Below are 23,928 nucleotides of genomic sequence, written 5' to 3' on the forward strand. Positions count from 1 at the left end.
AAATTGAATTTTCTTTTATTTATAAAAAATCTCGTAGCTGCTACACTTTTGACCTTCTATAGTTAATTGTGTTGGTGTAACGTAACTTCGGTTTATATAACTTACTACTGACTTTGATAAAGAATACATTTGATTTATGAGAAAGCTCACAGCTCGTAGTTCATACACCTTTGACCTTTCTTAATAGCTAATTATGTTGGTATAATGTAAACTCAGTTTTTGTAAATTATTACGTAGTAGTATTTCTCTAACTCTCATGTTAAAAAGCACTAAGCTAAACTTTTCGAGTGCGACCCGAAGAACTCTAATAAACGCAATATGTTATGTTAAAAGCTCTATAAAAATTTAAAAAAAAAAAAAATCAAACTCTATAAATACATTTTCATCAAATTCTTCAATATTGATTCTTACTGGAATGATGAATGCTTTTGGAAGGTAGTGTGTTAGCTTTCGTGTGGGGCACAGGAATTGATCCACATCCACCAACCTTATCTAATTTAGTAAAGAGTTAATTCCTTTTTCTTTTTCTTTTTTTTCATAGATTTATTAGGAATTGGACACTTATTGTCTATCATAAAAAAAAAAAATTCTCACATTTTAACCACATTTTAGCCATTCTTATTATGATCATGCCACTTTTTTCTTATTATGATCGTGCCACTTTTGATCCTTCGTCTTCTGTCATTCTATTTCTATGTGCTCTTATTCTCAAACTTTAGCTAAAGGAATTAACTCGTTAGTAGATATCCGGAACATAACATGTAATGACCATATTCAGTAACATAATTAGCTTATTAATTAATTTTAACTTATGTAACCATTATTAACTATTTAACTAAATACAAATATTTGATTAATTAACCTTTTTTAACAACTTATTACTTCAAACCAATAAAATTAAAAAAACTACTCAAAATAACTTTTTCGATCAACTTTTTGAGAAAGTCATTTTACATGTAATCAGCTATCTACTATCAACTAACAACTAATTTATCAAACTAAAGTTATCAAATAGTCCAACCCACTAACTCAATCAGTTATTTACCAAACACCCCCAGTATCACTAATACTTCACCTGAAATGAAATATGTAATAATTTTTAATAAAAAATAAAACACTAATACACTAATATTACAAAAACAAACCAAATAGACAAAAAAATCTACTCCGCAAAAAATTAATTATAAAACCAAATTTCACGTAAATTGTAAATAATTTGAAATCAAAACACACAACACCAACAGAGATTTCAATGTCCATCAACTCCTCTTTACAACATATCATCATAGCATTCAAAATGGACACTATACAAAACAAGTTAACAGGAACAGAAGCACAGCTGCTGTAATTGGAAGCAAGAAGAATCACTGTAAGAGATGCAAGGTAAACTATAATCTCTAGCTATTTGATCTCTTGTGGCATGCTAAAAGAGCTCCATCAATTGTTGCGCAACATCTGCACGATAAACAATCGCACGATGGTTATATGAGACACCGATTAAGTAGATAATGTTAGGACAACAGAAAGAATCAAGTCATTCTTGCCCCCAGAGGTTGAATCCCCAACCCTAAGGGCCCCCACACCCCAACCCTGGCCGGGCAGAGCATTTGAGAAATGTAAATCACAGTAACTCAGTAGCTCAACGGACAGGGCCAAATGCCGATGCATAAAATCAAGACATTTTTTTTTTTGAGTACTATTGACTCTGTTACAATGTAGTATCCTATTCATAAATACTTTCTCAACATACTGAAGCACAAAGAGTCAATGCCCCCACACTGAGGTTCGAACCTGAGACCTCTCATTTGAGAAGCCACAGTTATGCCGCTCGACCACAAGGCCTTTGACAAAACATTCTATTCAGATGACTGATGACCAAAATACCAGCCAAAACGGCGTGTTCAGGTGTTATCAGTCAAAAAGAATGTTATAAAATGGCACCGTTACCAACTGCTATACAGGAAAACTATACATACCTTTGAGTACAGGGGGCGGAGTTTCAAACTCCTGCCAAATTTTGTGGCTTGAAGCCATGTTCATATTTAAGAACTTTGCAGCAAGATAAGCGGCACCAGCAGCAATCTGATGCGGTTTGAATTGAAGCCATAACGAACTTCTAAGCCTGCAATGCAAAGCAGAGACGAGGTTTAGACATACAGAGCGGTGGAATGAATTAACACCTAATCCAGGAGAACGGGATAAATGACCAACCAAATCAATTGCAGCAACAATAGGAGGGACGTTACATTCAGTTCACATTTGCCACGTCAAAAACATGAGAACTAGTAATTTTGGGAGTACTACTTCTTGCCAACGAACAATTAAAATCATTTAAGTCTGATACAGGTAACATTATCGCCAAACAACTTTTTAAGGCGTCAAGTCAAGTATGGAAGTCAAAAAGCAAACCGAAACAATTTTCCCTTACCAACTAACAGAGCAGCAATGGAGATGGATAAACCCAAGAATCTTCTGCAGAATGTCGATAGAGTACCAAGAATATAGCAAATATGTTATAAGCATCTAGAGAGTGCACCAACTCCCAGTCCCAGCTCTGCTGCAGCAGTATATCAACCCCAGAAATATACACAATTCAGACATAAGGGCTAAGAGGGTACGTTGACAAGTCTGAGGGATAGACCGTCTCATCTTCTACTCATGAACAGAACACCCCAATTTGAAATCATTCATGACCTTTCCTAACACAGTTTTCTAGTACTAGAAATAAACCGAAGTCTACAGGGCAGGCAATGATGCAAAATTAGAAACACTATCACATCATACGTAGCCAACTGCCGTATGCACTAGTATCTACAAACAGCAGGATGGAGTTACCTGATAAATTTCTTATCTTTTTTTTTTCTTTTCTTTTTGGAATGTATAAATAACATATATGTACACAAGTGAGCCAACTCTTTCCTTGTTAGAGACAAGTAAAACATCTGCGAAGCACATGATACTCAGCCAACAACACCTTGCTTGAGGGATCCTAATTGGCTGTCGAAGCTTACATAAGATGTTGAGGCACAAACCTAAAGCAATGGAGGCACTTTTCCTATCCAAAGGCTCAGTATAATAGTTACGCATCTCCCCACCCCCAAAGGAAAACTACTACTCAATTCAAGAACCATTCTCAATCACCCCAAGTCCCCATACATCAGCCAATAAACCCCACAAATAAATGACTACTCCCTGCAAGAAGCCCAGTGTAATAGTTTATGCAATATAAACTATTGCTATACTAGGGCTGTTAAACACTTGCCTTAAGTGCCCCAAAAATTTTCAAGCCAATAACTCACCAAACACCTTTTCAGGTTCACTGCCCTATTTATCAGTGTCCTATGTGGACACCAAAAAAATAGGTGATAAGGAAATTAGTGCACCAGGACACAGTAGGTTTCTTCCTTGTGACGTGAAAAACAATGTCATGGCAAAACTGCTTCTGGAGCATCTGTGACTATCTTCTACACCTTTTCAGGTTCACTGCCCTATTTATCATTGTCCTATCTGGACACCAAAAAAATAGGGGATATGGAAATTAGTGCACGAGGACACAGTAGGTTTCTTCCTTGTGACGTGAAAAACAGTGTCATGGCAAAACTGCTTCTGGAGCATCTGTGACTATCTTCTACAGCCAATGAATTGCTATTTACATGTTATGGAAAAAAGCATCCACAAGAAATGGCTAGTTTTAACTTCAGATGAAAAACAAAACATTTGATGAACAGCATATCAACCGCCAGCTAACAATATCATACAAGCGACCAAGATAATCCTTCTAAAGACCCTGCAATTATATGGCAATCCAAATGTATCAACATCAGATTACAGAATGACTACATAGAGTAATTAAGACGGGTAAATTAGAATTTGCACAGAAGTTACAAAGAGTTGTAAGCCAAGGAAGGAAAAGCAGAAGTAAAGAACCAATTTGATCCCATCTATAACCACTGCTCGCAGACTCAACCAAGAAGCAGAAAATTCAGATTCCTACAGCCACGCTTTGGTTGAGCAAATGCCATGATGGAAGCAACAATCTAAGAGAGTCAAATTCTATAAACTGGATATCACAACAACTAGAAGTTCGTAGATATATAACAGCAAAGGAAACAATCAGGCAGAAAAAATAATTGGCCCAAAATACACAGAATCCTCCAGAAAAACTGATGAATGCAACCAATTCACAAGATTGAAATGAAGCATGCATCTTACCCTTCACTGACCAAGTTTAGTGCCAAGTTCACCAAAACTGTTTGGGAAAATCCTAATTTCTCAAGTGTGGAGGTAAGAGAAGTATATGGGTGCTGCACATTGAGCTCAAAATTTAAAGTTGTCAAGATCAATTGCTCAGCCTCAGTAATCCGTTCTCGGTATTGCTCAAACCAGTCCTGTATAAGTTCAATAGACATAAAAACATGTTACAGATACAACTAAAAGCAAAGAGAAAATTATAGAAATAGATAGGAAGTAAAGATACTGACAACTGGGAGTGTATATGATAAATAAGAAAAGTCCTGCTTATGGAAAATCTCAGATGCTGATCTCAACACGTTGTTGAGAGGACATGGAGTCTCTTCTGATTTAGCAGCTAGGAAGAGAGCAGCAGTAGCGACCAACTGCAATAGCAATGATAAGAAACAATCATCCCATGTTGAAATGTATTGGCAGATAGAATTGTCATTTGACACTACAAAAATATTAGCAACTAGAAACAGGACACTTACAAATCTATCATGACAAGCATGAGACCTACGGACAAAGAACCGGTGACAGAGAACCATGGCAGTCCCAATTGTTGTTTGTGGCCTACAGGCAAGTAAAACCAAGATCAGTATCAGTCTAGCAATAGTTGAAATTAAACAACTTATAACAACACTAGACTAAAGACACTGATAGTGAGTTGAATTCCAAAAATGCATTGTTTCGCTCAAAGCGTATGCATGTACACAAGTTCACGCATGAAAGGAAACTCACAGTTCAAGTCGAGCTCCAAGGGTCTGCAGGAATGCACAATACGAATATCGCAAATGCATTTCACACACAGCATCAATACCATCTTTCCTGGAAGGAGAGCACCTCTCAATTTCCTCTCTGGACATAAAAACCACCTCACTGTCATCATCTTCAAATTCTGAGCGGCCACGCTTGTAGTTATTAGAGGCATGCCCATTGGAAAAAGACCTATTACTGGTACTAGTAGTGGAAATTGCAATACTGGAATTATTGTTGCATATTGAGGTGACACTATCATATGCACTCTGATTCCTTGGATGCATGTTGTTATGTGTGCTTGGTTGTCTTGGTGGAACGTTATTACATGCATGGAGTTGCTGATGGTAACTCGCACTACTTCCCCATGAAGAAGATAAGCACTTCCTTCTCTTTGCAGAAGGTTCAACCTCAGGTTTCACACAATTACTATTGTAATTGTAGCCATACTCCATAAAGTTTTTACGGATATCATTTGGATGATCAATATCTCCTTGATGTGTAAAGCTATAGTCAAAATACTTGGTGTTGTTGTAGGTATTGGGAGCAAGTGTGGCATTGTGGTTATTAGCATGGTTTCTACCATGTGAGAATCTGTACTGACCACGCAAAGGACCACCTTTTGTATGGTATGTCTGAGAATAAGCCATTATACCTGTTTAATTCAACAAACAAAATAACTCAATCACTCAACATAAGGCAAACTTCATCCTATGCACTTGTCATTTTCAATTGAATTAGTTCCTCATCAATAAAAAGACACAAAATAACACCATAGTTGAATCTTTCCACTAAAGACAGAGATGGGATTACAACACAGCCTAAGTGAACCAAAATACAACCAAGAAAAATAAAGCTGCAAGTATGGAACTTGATGAAATAAGTTATAGGAGCAACAATCAGGCATTTGAAGTGCTTATGCCTGATTTAAAATAATACAAATTAACATCAAAGGCTCAATTGCTCAAATTAAAAAGTAAACATAAATATTTGATCTTGACTTGAGTAATAGGTACTTAAATTATGCAAATTAACCTCTACCGAACAGTAAAATATAAAAAGATCTAATCTTTCTATATGATGATCTTTTTTTTAAAAAAAAAAAGCCCATAGAGTTGACAATTTGACACTAACGAGTAGAACAATTAAATTACAAATAACTTCCAATTTTACAAACCAAGCAACCAACAATGGTAAAACGGAACATCAAGGGAAAACTTCATCAAATCCCGATTTAATAATTGCAAAACAAAGAGAATAAATTCATAATTAAACATATATATATTGAATTGCTAACAAATCGAGAGAGATCCATGGATAATTAGACCAGAAACTCACCGGATTAGCAGAAGAGCTAGATCAAGCCGTATCCGGGAATCTAAAAACAACAGTTCTGCAAAAAGCGGTTGCTTTTTTTTTCTTCTAATTATTCTGAGGAGAGGTTGGGCGATCGGCGGAGATTAATAGGGTTTTGACGTATGAAACCGACGAAAGAGAATTGTGAAAGAAGAGAGATTTACATAGAAAAATCCATAGATAGACAGAAGGTAAATGGCGGATATAAACGTAAGAATATGTCGCTGTGATCGTGTTGTGTACTTTTGCCCTTTTCAGGTCAACATAAACTAAGGGGCGTGTCAAACACACCCCAAATCTCATTGGGGATTATTCGGATTAGGTTATCTTTATTTCTGTAAAACTCTTCTACTTTAAAAAAAAAACAGATCTTACTTTTACATTGTTAAATTTGTGATTCTTTTTTTATATATACATCTATGCAATACTTTCTCATTTTAAATAAATAAATTTATATATATATATAATAATAATAATAAACTTTTAAAAAAATAGAAGAGCTATCAAATGACAGCAAAAGTTGCGGATTCTCGTGTGAATAAAAATTTAAAAATGAAAATTGATCTTTTTTCCCACCTCATCCTGAAAGTGGTAAAATTTCAAGGTTGAGGATAGTCTTATAAATTATCTCATGGCGGATAGCGAGTTAGAGGCATAGGCCGCATACCAACACTTAAAGTGGTCGTAGTCTTGCTGATCAAGGAATAAGAGATTTAATTATGTAGTAATAGACAATAAAGTCATAGGTGTAGCAATACCTCAAGTTGGCAATTGACCTAACTCAATGAATAAGATATATGATCATATAGTAATTAGCGACCTAACTCAAATAATAAGATATTCGATCCTATGGTAATAAGGTTGGTGGTCTAGCTCAAGAAAGAGGAATTCTAAGAGCATCACCATTAGTTAATTTTTAAAGTTTTCAATCTATTTTCGTAGATAAATGAGAGATACGATGAGAAAGAAGAGTGATTTAACAGTTAAAGATGATTTTTTTTTTCTCAAATTTCAAACCAGATATACAAAAATCTAATGGTGTGCATTGCGCATAACTCTAATCGCATAGTAGTATGTGGTAAAGTCACAAATGTTTGCTTTGGTGGGAGTGTGAGGAAGGAGGTTTAAGAATGTAGTATACGGATTTCACTTTTTACTAAAAAAAAAAAGTTATAAAATCAGGTTTACTAATCAAATAAATTCGTTATTTTAAGGAGAAAAAAAAAAAAAAACTAGAAAAAACAAACATGTTTATTTATACATCTGAAAAGCAGAAAATAGAGAATTGAAGCGTAACCTTACGTTACACTGCTCAGTTGCAACTCAACCTCAACCAAATATACACAAAAAGAAGCAAAAATAACCCCCCACCCAAAAAAAAAAAAAAAAAAAAACAAAAACAAAAAAAACAAAAAACAAGAATTAATTGAATACTATGCACATATAGTTAATTGAGAATGAGATTAGCACAGATCTTCATGCTGGTGGTCCAGACAAAAATGGATTCCCAGGAGTAGTCCTGGAAAGAACAACAAATTGGTAAAGTAAATATACAGCAGGAACAAGATGAAGCTGCAAGTTATGAAAACACATATATATTGCAGATTTGCTGAGAAAATACCTTAGATTTATCCCAGGTCTCCCAAGAATGCTGCCTGGTATTTGGCCTGTCAGATTGTTGTTTTGCAAGAAGCTGCAGCCATAAAAGTAGTATACATATCAGCCATGAGTCTTGTTAAACTATCCAATTAACATCTGTTAACCTAAAATCAGCCATAAGATATAGCATTCTGGTTCACTAATAGTTGGCTTAAATATGCCAAACATAAGAGTTTTTGATGTAGCAAAGGTTCAAATGAATAGGGTATCCTAAACCTTAAGGCTTTCGATTCCATGTTGTCATCAAAGGATAATGTAACTTACAGTTCGCGAAGGCTTTTGATTCTCCCAAGTGACGGGGCAATCTCCCCACCAATTTGATTGTCTTCCAAATGCCTGACATGACAGAACAAACACAGGAAATTGTAAGACATAAGCAAATGGAAACAGCAGTAGTGATCTGAGATGAAGGGGAATGAAGAACAGGCTTATATGTCTGAACTTACAAGATTTCCAATCTCTTTAATGAAGATAAATCTGGGGTAGATCCAGACAAATCATTGTTCCCGAGCCAACTGTCAAAACGAAACATATATCCATTAGTAACTACATACATTAATCTCCCCAAAACTTGCTAGTTTGAGTGAAGTTTATGATCACCTACATGCCACTCAATGCTGTCAAATTGGCAATGCTTGATGAAAGCATTCCCGAAAGGCCCATACCCGTGAGGTTTCTGTGGAAAAAAAAGCGGGGAAAGTACAAGAGTAATCGCAACATTTCTAGTAAGGTTAGGCAAGGACAAACTGACAAAGTGTTCATAAGATATATAATTAAGCTAGCATCACGACTTACAATGTTGTAACACGAATTCTGGTTCCTCCAGAGCAAACAACCCCGGTCCATGAGTACTGTGGCGGTAGGCAGGGATCGCCATTCCAATCGAGAGGAGGATTCTCGAATCCCTCCTTCAATTTCTCCAAAGCTATCACTGCAATAAAGAAGCCCACATTCTAGTCATCCAGAAAACATTAATAAGACAGAAGAACCTGCAGGGGGGCTAGCATACCATCTCTAGTGTGAGTTTTGCCCCCGAGGGGGAGGACTCGAAAGACCTCTCCTGCATTGATAAGAGGAGCAACGGTCGAGCCTGGAGCGCGGGTCAAGGTTACATTTGTGATTCCAGAAAGAGGCCATTGATTTGCAAAGACCATCACACCATCTGCTGTCACACTAAGGTTATGGTAAAACGGGACGCCATTTAAGCTTATATCGAACAACGATCTCCCTGAAGGCGAATCCCGGTCATTGGCAAAGTAAAGGGCAACATAATACGTCGCGCTGGGGAGAGGATATGGAGGCCAGAGTAACTCCATAGCCTCTGATTCTTCACTGGCTGTCAAGCCTGTCTGGAATACATCAATGGGGGGTTGATTCCAGATGCCAGAAACAGACACCTTGCCGGAGTTCAGTGCTGGAGAATGGTCTCCAAATGGCGCCCAGAACCTGTCAAATTGATCTGCAGGATATCTACCCAACAATATCCCTAGTTAAATGCTAAACTAAAACCATAAAGGAAAATTGAAGCATGTGCTCCATCTCAACTAAAAGTTACTAAGCAGCACATCTCAACTAAAAGTTACTAAGCTGATAGTTGGATTGCACGTTAATGGTTATATGCTCAACACGCCCCTCACGTGCTCAACTAAAAGACTAAGCTGATAGTTGGATTGCACATTAATGGTTATATGCTCTGTAAAGTGAAGGGACTAACTGAATAATTGGTCCAGTGTGACCAAAAGTGTGCCGGGCAATCAAACTAAAACCATACTGGGTGAAATCGGTGGAGTTGTAGAGAGATTCCGGCAGCAATACGAGCTCCAACGCAGATATAAAAGGGTCGGAATCCGTATACTTATTAGCTCCCAGACAGACGCTCATAGTTTTCCCGGCGGCGAGAAACACGCCTTCATAGTACGAAGACATCCCGTTCAAATAATCCTCCGTCGTGTTCACGACAGCCCACGGCGTCCCCGCCACAATCTGGTCAAACACCGGCGGATTAGGATGCGCATTCCCGTTGACCCCGCCGTAGAAGTACGTCGTCCGGACCATGTACTTCCGACCCCGGTAAACCGGCACGACGTAGCAGAATTTCCTGAAACTATTATTATTGTTCCCAACCGGGAAAGTGCGCACCGTCGAGAGGGTGGAGTCCAGAACCGATAAAGACAGGTTCTTGGGCGCCCCGGCGGCGATGAAATCGCCGTCCGGCAACCATTTCCGGCCGCTGATCACTCTGCTCACCGTCGCGCCGCAGTCAATCAGGTAGCCTGCAAAAAGAATGGAAATCTAATTAATCAGACCGTAAAAGCTAAGGGCAACCAAAACAGGGCAATTAATTAACACGAAATGAAGTACTTCTGGGGGGTTGAGAAGCGGAAAGAGGGAAGAAGATGGAGAAGAGGAGGAGGAAAGAGAAGAAGGGGTTCACGGCCGCCATGGGAGGTGAAGATGGTGGAGGAGAAGATGTGTAGGTGAGATGGAGAAGAAAAGAATAGTGGAAGAAAGCTAAGGTGAAGTTGGTGAAGAGGAAAAGAATAATGGAGAGTGGACGGCCATTTGAGAGGGTTACGCGGGAAGTGGTCAGAGAGCTCAAATGGAATGGTTAGTTTATATTTTCTTTAATTATATAAAAAAATATATATTAATCTTAGGAATAAGGGCCAAATTGGCCACGTAACGCGAAAGTGCAATCAGACCACCGAACAAAAAAAAAAGTGCAATTATACCATTCAACAAGTCAAATGTGTTCAATTTTACCTAACAGCCGGTATTCTTCTTTTCCTTCCGGTTAACTTGCTGAGTTGGCATTTTTTCCTCTTTTTTTTTCTTCTTTCTTCTTACAGCCTGTCTTTAGCGTCACTCTCCTCCTCCCTAGCCATGGAACCTTCCTCCTCCCTTTCTCTCTCCTAACCCCACAAAAAACCTTCAAACTGTAAATTCTCAGAATTCCCCCTCCTCCGCCACCATAGCCAACCACCACTTCTGCAAGCACTCCCCGTCCGCCACCCACGCCTTCGACACGAACTGAGCTATCCATTGAGTTGCTTGCAAGAATCGCGTCTGCAAATCCTTTTTTACAGTATCAGTTTTACAGTAAGTTTTTCCTCTTTTTTTGCCTCTGCTTTTGCTCGATCTCTTTTTATCTTCTAGAAAGTGATGTTATTGTTGGATAGTTTCAGCTTGCTGCTGGGGTTCGAGAGAGAGAGAGAGAGAACGGGGTCGTCGTCTACTTGATGAAGCAGTAGCTGGCGGTTCATCTGTCGTTAAAGTCTTGTTGGTCGGAGATTTGGGAGTAGGAAAAAGCACTGTTATCCCACCTCCGCTCCGTCGACGTCCAAATCAAATACATCCTGTTCAATTTCTTCTTCATCATCTTTCGATCATCACGGCTGTGATTGTTTTCGAGATCTGCTGCGGCAATCGATCTTGGAAATGCAAGAAATCCAGGTGCAAAAGGCTGTGGAAAGCCATGGAGTTTAACTTACAAGTTCAGGATGAGGAGTGCTTGAAAGTGTGATAAATGTTTAATGGGTTAATAAATTACTGTATGCATGATGATAGAAATTATGTACATACATATATAGCTTCCTTTGATTTATCAGAAACAGTTTTCATTTGTGTTTTTTGCTTGGTTTGTGATTTCCACGCGGTGGGAAGAAAGAAGAAAGAAGAAACAAAATAGAAAAAATAAAAGAAAAGTCAACTCAGCTCCACATCAGCACGTAACCGGAAGGGAAGGGAAATTACCGGCTGTTATGTAAAATTGAACACATTTGACTTGTTGAATGGTGTAATTACATTTTTTTTTTTTTAGTTCGGTGGCCTAATTGCACTTTTGCGTTACGTTCAGTGGCCAATTTGACTCTTATTCCTTAATCTTATCTTACTCTATATAATAGCAAAATGTTTTTTGCCAATTAATTTCCCACCTAAATGAAATTGCATCATTTTAAGGTATTAAATACCAATTAAATGAAATTGCATCATTTTAAGGTATATAATGCAGCATACTTATCTATTTTCAATACATGTTAATCTACAATTATTGTTATTTAATGATGAAGCAGGTAATACATTACAGTATTTTTAAGTTAACATTTTATTATATAAATTAATTTATTGTTAAGCAGGTTTTATTTTTTCTTTCATGTCATGAAATATTTCATATTTAGTTTAGATTTATATATGTTGTACATATATAATAATTATTATTAAGCAATGTTTAAGAAAAGATTTTCGTAGTTAGTTTCAATGTATGATGATGATACTGTATTTTTTATTTATATATTGTCAAGTATATGTACTATAGGCTTTAATTGCAAATCATATTAATAAATGTTTTTATATATAAGAAAATTTAATTTCATAATTTTTTTATTGTACATTGTTTGATTTCCTAATTTTTAAAATTTGTTTAATAAAAATGTGTGTGTGTGTGTGTGTGTGTGTATAATTATTTTAATGTACACTTTTTAAATCTCATGTGGTATGTTATAACACAATTCTTTATAATATATGCTAACAGTATGTGATGTTTGATATAACAACCAATTTAGTATTGTTAAAGAAAAATACATTTCAAAATAAGTTTTAATTTCATGATTAATATTTTATTTTATTGTTTTTAAAATATTATCAATAATAAAGTTACTTAAATTTTATGCCGTGCATCGCACGGGGCAAAAACTAGTGTTTTTAATTTTACTTTTCCTTATTAATATGTTAAAAATCTTTTTAATAAAGATAGCTGGAATAGCTCAGTTGGCTAGAGCGTGTGGCTGTTAACCACAACAAGGTCGAAGGTTCAAGCCCTTTTTCTAGCGACGAATTAGAAGAATTTAATAATTATGATTATATTCTGTATGGAAATGCACATACATAAAAACTACTATAATGGGCTCAATTTTCAAAACGTGACAAAAAAACATGGCTTTCTAAGAGGAAAAGGCAGGTAACCAGAATTAATTTAGGGTGACATTGATAATTGGCATAGCAAATTATTTTTTCTATTTTTTTTATCACATGTTCTTATATTATTATTATTATTATTATTATTATTATTATTATTATTATTATTATTATTATTATTATTATTATTATTATTATTATTATTATTATTGTTATTATTGTTATTATTATTATTGTTGTTGTTGTTGTTATTATTATTATTATTATTATTATTATTATTATTATTATTATTATTATTATTTTAAAAGTTTTGTATTGGTAACTTATTTTTGTTATCTAATTTTTTTTACCTATGTTGTAATTGATAAATCTACTACACACACACACACACATACAAACACTAAAAGCCAATAAAGTTAGGCCTTTAAAGCAAACTAAAAAACCTCAGTCCACTTATTTGATTAAATGATTGAAGCAAATTTAGGTTCCGTTTTTTTTTTCTTTTGTTTCGTTTAATTAATTTTCTTCTAATTATTTAAAAACATAATTCAATATATCAATTATGCTTTTTGCATTATTGCGAACCAGCTAAATTCTAAAATACACAAAATCCCATCATCAAAACCCTAAACCCTAATCCCTAAATAACTAAATCGATCCCCGGCAAAAATAAAAATTAAAAAAATCAAATCCTAAACCTTAAACCATTACCCCTAAGACTCAAACCCTTTTCTCAAAACCTAGGTCACTAAAGCCTAGACAAGCTCTAAACCTATTATCCAAAGCCCGGGTGCACAACTTGTAGGTTTAATGGGTTTAAACGAGTTTCGTGTCATATCGTGTCGACACAACCTAAAATATGTCTATCATGTCAACCCGTTAACAAATTGTGTTTGTGTTTGTGTTAAAAATTTGAACATGTTAATCTTAACGTGTTGTGTCGTGTCCATGTTTCTGTCGTTATCGTGTTAACCAGTTAGCGAATCTGTATACACGAATTGTCCAATCTAATTTACATCCTCGCATATACTTTGTTGAGCCGGGATATGAAAAATCTTTGGAGTTGGAGATTCAACATTTTGGGAAGAACTATTACAAGCATTTTAGTAACTTATCTTTAAAGAAAGGAAAATTATACTTTGTAATGAATTATAAGAAAATATCATTTTCCATCTTTCAACTATATTATGTGTTACTTGTCATCTATCAATTGTATGTAAATTTTTGTAAGAGGGGTTAATTATTAATAGAGCAAATTACACTTTTGGTCCTGTGACTATTGGGGTCTTATTAATTTCAGTACTTGACTTTAAAAACTAACAATTTAGTCCCATAATTATGCAATTTTTAACACATTTGGTCCTCCCGGCCAAATCACCGGCCAAATGTTGCCGGAAAAACATAAGCCTTTTTAAATTATTTATTTATTAGGATAAAATGGCCATTTCATGTCACTTTCTCCTTCTTCCTTCACCTGTTGGCCGGAATTGCGCCTGCTAGACTACTCTGCTCAATTCCACCACCGTGAACACGACAACGAGACATGCTATGATGCTAATATATACTTTTATATATGGGAAATTGATGGACTCTGGTTATTCAATTCTCCCCATCCCAACTTCACTTCCTCGCTGTATATATATATCCCCCCTCACCCTTGGGTTTTAATTTTCTTCACCTCCGCCTTCTCTGTTTGGGATTTCATGTTTTTTTTTTAAGGTTGTCGGGGTTAGTTGGTAATCCTTAGTGTTGCCGCCGATGAGTTGCAACGGCTGTCGGATTCTTGGTAGTGCCACTGTTTTCGTCACGTAACTCTTCGGCCATTGTATTCCCGTCGTTAATTACAGCTGGTAACACTGATGGTCGTTCCATATCGATTACCAAGCTGTCCCTTTTCCTATTCATCTAAAATCATAAACGCAAATACACACCATAACTAGCTTGTATTCAAGAGCTTAGACGAAAACAGTAAACTAAACAATTCCAATCACTAACAATTTCTTGGATGAAGCACGAGACATCTGAGAGGAGAAAGAGAGTGTGATAGTGAAGAAGGAAGATAATCCTAACGAGAGAGATGCTGAAACAACGTCGTCGCTCCAGAGTTTCCACAGAGAAAATGGAAGGTTGGGGCCGGGGGGAGGGGGGGACTGTTTTGTGTTTTTCCCCATAGGGCTATCGGAGGACCAGAGGCGGCGTACGCTGGTTCAGTTTCAGCAGAGGTTTGCGAATGTTTTTCCGATATAAAATGTGTTAGTTTCTTGGGAGTACAATACAATACAAATAATATAACTAAACACCACCAGTGCAGGATTCTCTAGGGCAATGGAGTTCAAAGCTTTATGTTGTGTCTTTGTTGGCTTCAGGTCAGAGTTCAACAGTCACAGGAACTGGGTGGACCAAAGGAGGAGAAACCTAGAAGGAGGAAGAAGAGTAGAGAGTGGTCCAAATGATGAAACCGGCGGGGCGGTGGCTTTAATTGAATTGGTATTGGTAGAAGGTTGCCGGCCTCACTCATATTCCGGCCAGCAGGTGGAGGAAGAAGGAGAAAGTGATATGAAATGACCATTTTACCCTCATGAATAAATAATTTAAATAGACTTACGTTTTTCCGGTGACATTTGGCCGGTGATTTGGTCGGGAGGACCAAATGTGTTAAAAATTACATAGTTACAGGACTAAATTGTTAGTTTTTAAAGTCAAGTACTGAAATTAACATGACCACAATATTCACAGGACCAAAAGTGTAATTTGCTCTTATTAATATAACAATGATGAAAACTGAATAATAATTGTACTGAATCAGTTAATCATATATATATATATATATATATATATATATATATATAATGAAAATATCAAACAAACTAAAATAGAGAATTATAATCTAACTCAAATATAAAGAGTCCTAATAACAACAATATATTTGACTTAAAGCTGAATAATTGCCGTCTCCCAATTTGTAAGTTTCAACTTTTTCTCCACATTTCCTCTCACACTCTTTTTTTAAAGCTGAAGAAGCGATCACTGCTTCACTCGCCGTCTTCCACCAAACCAAACCATTTCCGAGAAACATGAATCTGGAAAAGCCTGAAAACGGTACTTTTATTCCTTCTTTTTTTTTCTTTCCTTTTTAAGATTTTAATGCATTTTCTCTTTGAGTTGTTAATTTTGTCTGGCTGTTGTTCTCATAAGATCTAGAAAGTCATAAGTTGATTTGAAGCAGAGATGGTAGGTAGATAGGGATATACGTGATTTGATGGCATTATTGCAAGATTGAGTAGTTTGAATTTTAATTCATTTGATCGAGTACTTGAAGAATGAAATTAGATGAAAATGAGCAGGGTTATCTTTGTTGAATTTCTGGCCCCCAAGTGAGAACACAAGGAAAATGTTGGTGGATCGGACGGCGTACAATCTTTCTTCCCCTGCTACCATTTTGACTCGCAGGTATGGTTGTCTGAGAAAGGATGAGGCTTTTGAGAAAGCTAAACAAATTGATGAAGCTGCATTTTGTGTTGCAAATAAACAGTATGATAAGGAGGGTGATGGTGATGGGTGTTGGGCAGTGAAGCTGTATGCCAAAGAATGTTGTAAGCTAATCATAGAAGCTCTGAAAAAGGGCCCCAAGACTGAGGAGGAGGAAGAGAGTGTGGAGTCTGATGATGATGTTTCTTTTTCTTGGGTGCTAGTCTAAGCCTGTTTCTGTCTCCCTTGAAACCGGTTTTTGATATCTCCAAGCTTGGTGGGCTTCGATGTATGAACATAACATGTTTATGAGCTTAATTGCATATTTTAGAAGTTCGATCAGTGACCTAATTAACTTTTCGTATAAAATTTAGGATCTATTTTACCTTTTTCTCTCAAAGTGAGGGCTAGGGATGACAATTTCAATCCGACCCGTGGATATCCACCCGAATCCACCCCGTATGGATCGAGTTTTTTTTGGGTGATGGTGGGTGGGTCGGGAGTGGATCTTAAAAAAGCAAACCCGCGGTGTGTCGGGTTAGATTCGGGTTCTATGTACAAGACCCGCCTAGAACCCCACCCAACCCACCATATGTGTGTGTATATATATATATATAATAGTAAAATAAGTACTAGTATGTAGTTATTTATAAAAGTTTATATAACTTCGTGTATCTTTTTACTATTTTTTATATCAAAAGTACTAAGTTTATTTTTAAAAATTAACAATTTAGTTATTATATTTAAATATTTTCATTATTTAAGTTTTAGTATGACTAATTGATTTTATTTTTTTTATTATGTGTAAATAATTTAAATATTATTTTTTGAAAAACATAATAAGATGATAAGTGGTGGGTACCCGTAGTGGGCACCCGCACTCGGTGGTGGTGGGGGTGGGTCTGAAAAAGTCTACCCGATGCGGGTTGGAGGTGGGGGTGGGTGGAGAAAATATAAGGTGGGTCGGGTGATGGATGTAGCCATCCCCGGCCCACACAGCCATCCCTAGTGAGGGCTCCTTGTGCGCTGAGTTATCATGATTTACATCATTCAGATGCTCTGAGGCCCTTGAGAATGAGGATTCAGTCTTTGGGAAGAATTATTATTATTGAGTAGTTTGATGAATGTTGAAATTAAGTTTTGCTAATATTTGTCAAAAATTGAAAGCCCAAAAATAACAAATTTATGAGATTAATTGCACTTTATAAAAGTTTAAAAGATTAATTGTATTTTCATGTAAAATTAGAGTGTCTATTTGACTCTTCAGAAAAAAAAAAAAAAAAAAAAAAAAAAACCTTAATACCCTTCTTTTCCCAAGAATCACAATACCCTTTTGATATTATTAGTTCATGTTCTTAAGCCTTTTTCAAGTATTTTTTATCATTTTAAATTTGCCAGTAGCCGAGTAACTAAAGCAATTATATTGCTTTTCTTATTAATTTCTTCTATATGCTCTATTATAGAGAGTATGCATTACAATACAGTCGTTATATTATAGACCGCGGTAAAAAACGGCGTCGTTTCTTTAAGTAAAGAAACGGTCCGTCGTTAGAGTTAACGGAGTCCGCTTGTTTGGTGTATTAAACACCAACTGACAGTCTGACACTATAGTATATCTAAACCGACACTGCAGTTATATCAAAATGATACTGTAGTTATAGTGAAATGAAACTGCAGTGTATATAAAATGAAACTGAATAACATTTCACATATTTGAGTGTATATTGTACAATGAAGCTGTAATTATATCAAAATGATCATATAATTGTGTCTTAATGAAACTATAGTGTATATAAAATAAAATTAAATAACATTTTCACATATTTGAGTTTATAAATATCGAATGAAACTATAGTTATATCGAAATGATACTATAGTTGTGTTGAACTGAAACTGCAGTGTATACAAAATGACACTGAATAACAGAGTTACTTTTTGTGAAAAGGTGCGAAACGGCGGAAACTAACACTATTTATTTTCATTTAAAAAAAAAAAGACGCGCGGTGCATAATATAATTTGCCATTACAATATATGATTGGTTGACAATCAAGTAACCTAAAAAAAAAAGTTATAAATGCAACTTACATGTATATAATAAAAATCTCTTTGTGATATGACAAACAAGCTTACTCACACATTTATTATATAATTTTTAAAATTAGATGTTTAATAAGTATAATTTTAAAAGGGGGATTTTTTTGATATATTTTAATTAATTAAAAGAATCACATTTAATACGAAAGTGACTAGTATGAATTTAGAATTTATTGGAAGCCAAACTACAAATAAATACTCTTCCTACTACTACTTAATTTTAAATGTTTGAAGTAATGGATTTCAATGGGTGGTTGGCTATGCTCTTTCGAGTCTTTGCTCTATCATTAAGACGGGCGGAGATGATAAATAACAAAACGTGTTCAATTGACTTACATCAATATTATTTATAACTTTATTTTTATACCATGCAATTATTAGTAAAAATAAAATTTATGAATTTATTTTGAGTTATATAACTAATTGAACTGTCCCTCGATTACCTTTCTACGTATTATTTTCCCTCTAATTTCTATATTTTGTTGAATCAAATTATTTACAAATCCTCCTAAAACTTATTTACATTCCGATTTGTTATATTTTGTATTTAGTTAGTATGAATGAAGAAAATGTGGAGTATATATTTTTAAATTATATTATAAATTTTATTTTAGTTTTCATATGACTAAAATAGATGCAAATTTAAATAAAAACTAACGATATTATTTGTCAAAATTGAAAATCAATAACTAGTATAATAAACTATTACAGATAAACCATTTTAGTAACTTACCTTTAAAGAAAGGAAAATGATAATTTTTATAGTGAATTATAAGAAAATATCATTTTTCGTCTTTCAATTATATTATGTGTTACTTGTCGTTCACCAATCCTATGTAAAGTTTGTTAGGGTGGGTTAAATTAGTTGCTTTACAGACAATTGAGAGGTGAAAAATCACTTTACAAATAACTAAAAGACAACATAGGGTGTGTTTGGTTGGTGGGTTTTGCATATAGGAATGGGTATAAAAGTGATTGTTGTTGTTTGGTTGATAGGTTTTAGAACACTACTATGGGTTTCGAATACCCCATACCCAAATACAATAAGAGTTTCATTCCCTTATTCATTTTCAAGCACTACTATTAGTAACTATTCCCATTCCATTCCACCCTACTACCAAGTATTTGATACCCATTCCGATTCCGATTCCGATTCCTATGTGCGAACCAAACACACTCATATATTATTTTGAGACAAAGTGTTTTCTATTTTTTTTCTAAACTATACTCTAATAATTGGGCAATTGACTGAGGTTGAGTTTTTTTTTTTTTTTTTTTTTTTTTTTTGTAAATTTAAGAAATAAAAGGGTTCATATATTTCAGATTTAATTACTAAAATGATTCATTGACTATATCAAAATTATTGATCAATTAAATCTTTTCGTTTTGAAATTTTTAACCAATTTGGTTATCCGATTGTTTTGCCGTTAGACATCTGTTAATTTGGGATCAAATTGGTAATTTTGTAATAGCCAAGGGACCATTCCGATCATCACATGCACCATTTTTTTCAAAAAATTATTTATTAAAATGGATAATTGACTATAGTAAAATTATCAATTTGATATCAAGTTAACGGAGGTCTAACGGTAAAACAAACAGAGGACCAAATTGGTTAAGATTTTTAAAGTGAAGGGACTTAATTAGTCAAAAAAATAGTCAATGACCAAATCAGTAATTTCACAATAGTCAATGGGCCATTTCGGTAATTAACTACATATTTAATTTCAAAAACCTCAGGGGCTCCAAGTGAAATGATCTCAATGCATATTTTGCCGTCCCCCAATTTTTAAGTTTCAACTTTTTCTCCACATTTCCTCTGCTTCTTTTTTCTCTCTCACTCTCCCTCCCTCTTTTTTAAAGCTAAAGCCATCACTGCTTCGCTCGCCGTCTTCCACCAAACCAAACCGTTCCCGAGAAACATGAATCTGGAAAAGCCCGAAAACGGTACTTTTCTTCTTTTTATCCTCTTTCCTTTTTAAGATTTTAATGCATTTTTCATGGAATGTGCTGCTCACATTTCTAGGGTTTCTTTCACCGTATACATTTAGTCTCTTGTCTATGTACACTGACATTTCTGGGTGTTCATAGATTTCCAGATCCTAAAGGTTTGATTTTTTTCATTGATTTGCTATATCCCTTGCTTATTCTTTGGTTTCATGGTGTGGGTATTTGTTTTTCTATCTCTCTTTTATTTTTTTCATTTTTTTTCTGTTAATTTTATGAAGGTTTTGTGGTGAATCTGTTAAGATGCTTATGACTTAGTCCACTTGTATTAGGCTTCTGTATGAGTATACTTAAGGATAAGTAGCTGTAGACAAGACAGATAACTTCCAGTGCAGGTTTTGTGAATGTAACATAGGGATGGCTTTTGAAAAAAGATTGGATTTTTAGTGTTTTTTTTTTTTTTTTTTCCTAGTGACCAGTTATGTTGGGTTTCACATTATTGAAACAAGCCAAAGAATGGTACTTTGTGAAAATTTATGCTTTGGAGAATATATAACCATGGGTATGATTTTTGGGGTAAAATGGACTTAGGTCTGATATGTGGGTGGATTTGTGTCTACATGAAAAAAACCACTTCTTTAAAGTAGATAATGGTTCTGACTTTGAGGGAGTTTTTACTTGCTGTTGTTCTCATAAGATCTAGAAATTCGAAAGTTGATTTGAGGAAGAGATGGTAGGAATATGTGATTTGATGGCATTGCAAGATTGAGTAGTTTGAATTTTGAACGAGTTGAAGAATGAAAGAACTATGGAAATGACCAGAGTTCTTTTCCTATTATCTTTCAATGTTTTGGTTCTATTTTTTTTAGGGATATACACACTTCTTCGAAGCTTATAATGAATTTGCGATAACTAGTTATAGGATGGATAAAAGGTGATCTGCTTTATAGTTGTGACTCATGAGGAGTGACTAAAGTTTGAGTTGTATTTGTATATAGATAATCAAATATCTTTTTTTATTTTTTATTTTTAATTCTATCTTAAAATTAAAATGTCTAATCTGTTCCTTTCTTACGATTTTGTCACTTTTTGGTTTCTTTATCGAGGAAAAATATTGAATTATATACCTGCCTTTGTTTTAGGTGTTTCAATGGATTCCACAGCACCTGCCTATATTGTTCCAATGGATTCCACAGCACCCAGCCCTGAGCGCCGCCCATTTTCAATTAAATTGTGGCCCCCTAGTGAAAACACGAGGAAAATCTTGGTGGATCGGATGACGAACAATCTTTCTACCCCCACCATTTTCACTCGCAAGTATGGTAGTCTGAGCAAGGATGAGGCTGTTGAGAAAGCTAAACAAATTGAAGACGCTGCCTTTTCTGTTGCGAATAATCACTATGATAAGGAGCCCGATGGTGATGGGAGTTCGGCAGTGCAGCTCTATGCCAAAGAATGCAGTAAGCTAATCATAGAAGCTCTGAAAAAGGTGCCCAAGACCGAGGAGAAAGAGACTGTGGAGTTGAAGGCGGCTCCCGTCTCCCGTGAAACCGTTTTTGATATCTCCAAGGGGAAAAGGGCTTTTATTGAGGCGGAAGAAGCTGAGGAGCTTTTGAAGCCTTTGAAAGAGCCGGGAAACGCTTACACTAAGATATGTTTCAGTAATAGAAGCTTTGGGATTGGAGCTGCCCATATTGCTGGGACTATTTTGGCATGCCTCAAGGGCCAATTGAAGGAAGTTGACCTGTCGGATTTTGTGGCCGGGAGACCTGAGAAAGAGGCTCTTGATGTCATGACGATATTCTCGGAAGCTTTGGAAGGTTGTAATTTGAAGTCTCTGAACCTTTCAGATAACGCTTTGGGCGAGAAGGGAGTTAGGGCATTTGCAAAGCTCCTGCAATCGCAAAAAGAGTTGGAGGAATTGTTTCTGATGAATGACGGGATATCGGAGGAAGCTGCACGAGCCGTTTGTGAATTGGTGCCTTCCACCGAGAGGCTTAAGGTCCTGCAGTTTCACAATAATATGACGGGAGATGAAGGAGCCGTGGCTATTTCTGAAATTGTGAAGCGTTCTCCATTGTTGGAGGATTTTCGATGCTCTTCGACAAGGGTAGGCTCGGACGGAGGGAAAGCTTTGTCTAAAGCACTCGAGACGTGCACTCATTTGACGAAGCTTGATTTGCGGGACAATATGTTTGGGGTTGATGGCGGCGAAGCATTGAGCAAAGCCCTCACCAAGCATGAAAATCTTTCCGAGATTTACCTGTGCTATCTAAATTTCGAGGACGAGGGAGCAATCGCAATAGCCAATGCTCTCAAGGACTCGGCCCCTTCACTTAGAATCCTCGAGATGGCTGGGAACGATATAACTGCCAAAGGTGCACCCGCTTTAGCTGCATGTATATCCGAAAAGAAGCTTCTCACCAAGCTCAACCTGTCTGAGAATGAACTCAAGGATGATGGTGCGATCCAGATTGTGAAGGCTCTGGAAGAAGGTCACGATCAATTGAAAGTGGTTGATATGAGCAGTAACTCATTGAGAAGGGCTGGGGCTCGAGTGCTGGCTCAGACTCTGGTGCATAAACCCGAGTTTGAATCACTGAATGTTAACGGGAATTTCATCTCCGATGAAGGCATTGATGAGTTGAAAGATATCTTCAAGAAATGCCCTGAAAAGCTTGCATCTTTGGAGGACAACGACCCCGAGGGCGAAGATGATGATGATGAGAAGGAATCCGGGGATGAGGGTGATGACAATGAACTAGAATCAAAACTCAAAACCCTAGATGTCAACGAGGATGAGTAAATCCCCGCAAATATCAGGTATCACTTCAAAACTATCCCTGATCTGACCTTAATCTGCATCCCGTAAAACTGGTTTTGACTATTTCTTTACGTGATTGAGCAGGACCCTATCCCGACTCTCCAAGAAGCACTAATGCAAAGTTCCGTTGAGACGAGATGTTGTTTCCCTATCGTTAGCCTAGCATCTTAAAGTTTATGTAGCTGCTAGCAAAGATAAATTTTACCATTTCAATTTGTTTGTCAGATTTGTAGACTCATCATTTCTACCATTTCAATGTACTATTGCTTTTAGCTAAAGGCTTATGTATTACTCTATTTAGAAAAACTGAAACTCTACTGAGTATTTAGCCTTTACCAATTATCATTGGTTTTACTACCATCTAAGTGCATGCTTAATAATCATTGTATCTTACCTTTCTTCCCTTCAAGCATCATATTCTATTATTGTATTATTACAAATCATCATTTTTCAATAGGCTGAGTTATATACTTTATGGTCTAGAAATATTCATTTCAAATCAATTTTGTATTCTGAGGTTGAATTATATTGTTTGGTCTAAAAAAAACTTTTCCCTCTGTTCAATTTTATCTGTCATGTTATGATAACTGTTAGTTGATTGGATTAGTATGTTTGACTATTGATAGCATTAGCTGATTGTAGAAAGATGTTTGGTAAATTAGTTGTTAGCTGATTA

The 23,928-nt window shown here is 35.8% G+C and overlaps 3 protein-coding genes and 1 non-coding gene across 9 annotated transcripts; 2 read left to right on the forward strand and 2 right to left on the reverse strand.

Annotated features, from left to right (window-relative positions):
- Positions 1–1,194: 1,194 nt before the first annotated feature.
- Positions 1,195–6,588, reverse strand: LOC109175735 (cyclin-T1-4-like). Of its 4 annotated transcripts, none has more exons than XR_002053313.1 (8): positions 6,328–6,588; positions 4,975–5,644; positions 4,725–4,806; positions 4,482–4,616; positions 4,213–4,388; positions 2,836–3,787; positions 1,977–2,736; positions 1,195–1,455 (listed from the first exon to the last, which is right to left on the reverse strand). XR_002053313.1 is itself a non-coding variant. In XM_019325080.1 (7 exons), the coding sequence occupies exons 2-7, from the start codon at positions 5,637–5,639 to the stop codon at positions 1,424–1,426; spliced, it is 1,236 nt and encodes a 411-aa protein (XP_019180625.1). In that variant the 5' UTR covers positions 5,640–5,644; positions 6,328–6,588; the 3' UTR covers positions 1,197–1,423. The 4 variants fall into 4 exon arrangements, 1 of the variants encoding a protein (XP_019180625.1); XR_002053312.1 differs by having other exon boundaries at positions 1,977–2,122; positions 2,429–3,787; XR_002053311.1 differs by having other exon boundaries at positions 1,977–3,787.
- A 985-nt stretch (positions 6,589–7,573) lies between these two features.
- LOC109175734 (probable LRR receptor-like serine/threonine-protein kinase At1g67720) lies at positions 7,574–10,599 on the reverse strand. The gene is made up of 9 exons (XM_019325079.1): positions 10,366–10,599; positions 9,719–10,277; positions 9,014–9,474; positions 8,800–8,935; positions 8,609–8,680; positions 8,451–8,519; positions 8,269–8,340; positions 7,967–8,038; positions 7,574–7,864 (listed from the first exon to the last, which is right to left on the reverse strand). The coding sequence occupies exons 1-9, from the start codon at positions 10,445–10,447 to the stop codon at positions 7,822–7,824; spliced, it is 1,566 nt and encodes a 521-aa protein (XP_019180624.1). The 5' UTR covers positions 10,448–10,599; the 3' UTR covers positions 7,574–7,821.
- A 2,157-nt stretch (positions 10,600–12,756) lies between these two features.
- On the forward strand, positions 12,757–12,833 carry TRNAN-GUU. Its single transcript has one exon. It is a non-coding gene; the product is annotated as a tRNA-Asn (tRNA).
- Positions 12,834–15,910: 3,077 nt separating this feature from the next.
- LOC109175733 (RAN GTPase-activating protein 2-like) lies at positions 15,911–23,635 on the forward strand. 3 transcript variants are annotated; one of them, XM_019325077.1, is made up of 3 exons: positions 15,911–16,017; positions 21,571–23,251; positions 23,337–23,635. In XM_019325077.1, the coding sequence occupies exons 1-2, from the start codon at positions 15,993–15,995 to the stop codon at positions 23,232–23,234; spliced, it is 1,689 nt and encodes a 562-aa protein (XP_019180622.1). In that variant the 5' UTR covers positions 15,911–15,992; the 3' UTR covers positions 23,235–23,251; positions 23,337–23,635. The 3 variants fall into 3 exon arrangements, with proteins under 3 accessions (XP_019180622.1, XP_019180621.1, XP_019180623.1); XM_019325076.1 differs by lacking the exon at positions 15,911–16,017 and adding an exon at positions 20,272–20,428; XM_019325078.1 differs by lacking the exon at positions 15,911–16,017 and adding an exon at positions 20,504–20,589.
- Positions 23,636–23,928: the final 293 nt, after the last annotated feature.

The sequence above is a fragment of the Ipomoea nil genome, unplaced genomic scaffold, assembly GCF_001879475.1.
Source record: "Ipomoea nil cultivar Tokyo-kokei standard unplaced genomic scaffold, Asagao_1.1 scaffold0688, whole genome shotgun sequence".
NCBI lineage: Eukaryota > Viridiplantae > Streptophyta > Magnoliopsida > Solanales > Convolvulaceae > Ipomoea > Ipomoea nil.

Coding starts and splice junctions, on each gene's coding strand:
- LOC109175734 (XM_019325079.1), bottom strand. CDS start 10,447: ATGGCGGCCGTGAACCCCTTCTTCTCTTTCCTCCTCCTCTTCTCCATC. Junction 8,936..9,013: donor CAAAACTCACACTAGAGATG/GTATGCTAGCCC, acceptor TCTTTATTGCAG/TGATAGCTTTGGAGAAATTG. Junction 8,681..8,799: donor AGAATTCGTGTTACAACATT/GTAAGTCGTGAT, acceptor TTTTTTCCACAG/AAACCTCACGGGTATGGGCC.
- LOC109175733 (XM_019325077.1), top strand. CDS start 15,993: ATGAATCTGGAAAAGCCTGAAAACG. Junction 16,018..21,570: donor TCTGGAAAAGCCTGAAAACG/GTACTTTTATTC, acceptor CCTTTGTTTTAG/GTGTTTCAATGGATTCCACA.
- LOC109175735 (XM_019325080.1), bottom strand. CDS start 5,639: ATGGCTTATTCTCAGACATACCATACAAAAGGTGGTCCTTTGCGTGGT. Junction 4,617..4,724: donor ATGCTTGTCATGATAGATTT/GTAAGTGTCCTG, acceptor TTGCTATTGCAG/TTGGTCGCTACTGCTGCTCT. Junction 1,456..1,976: donor TCCGCCCCCTGTACTCAAAG/GTATGTATAGTT, acceptor TTTATCGTGCAG/ATGTTGCGCAACAATTGATG.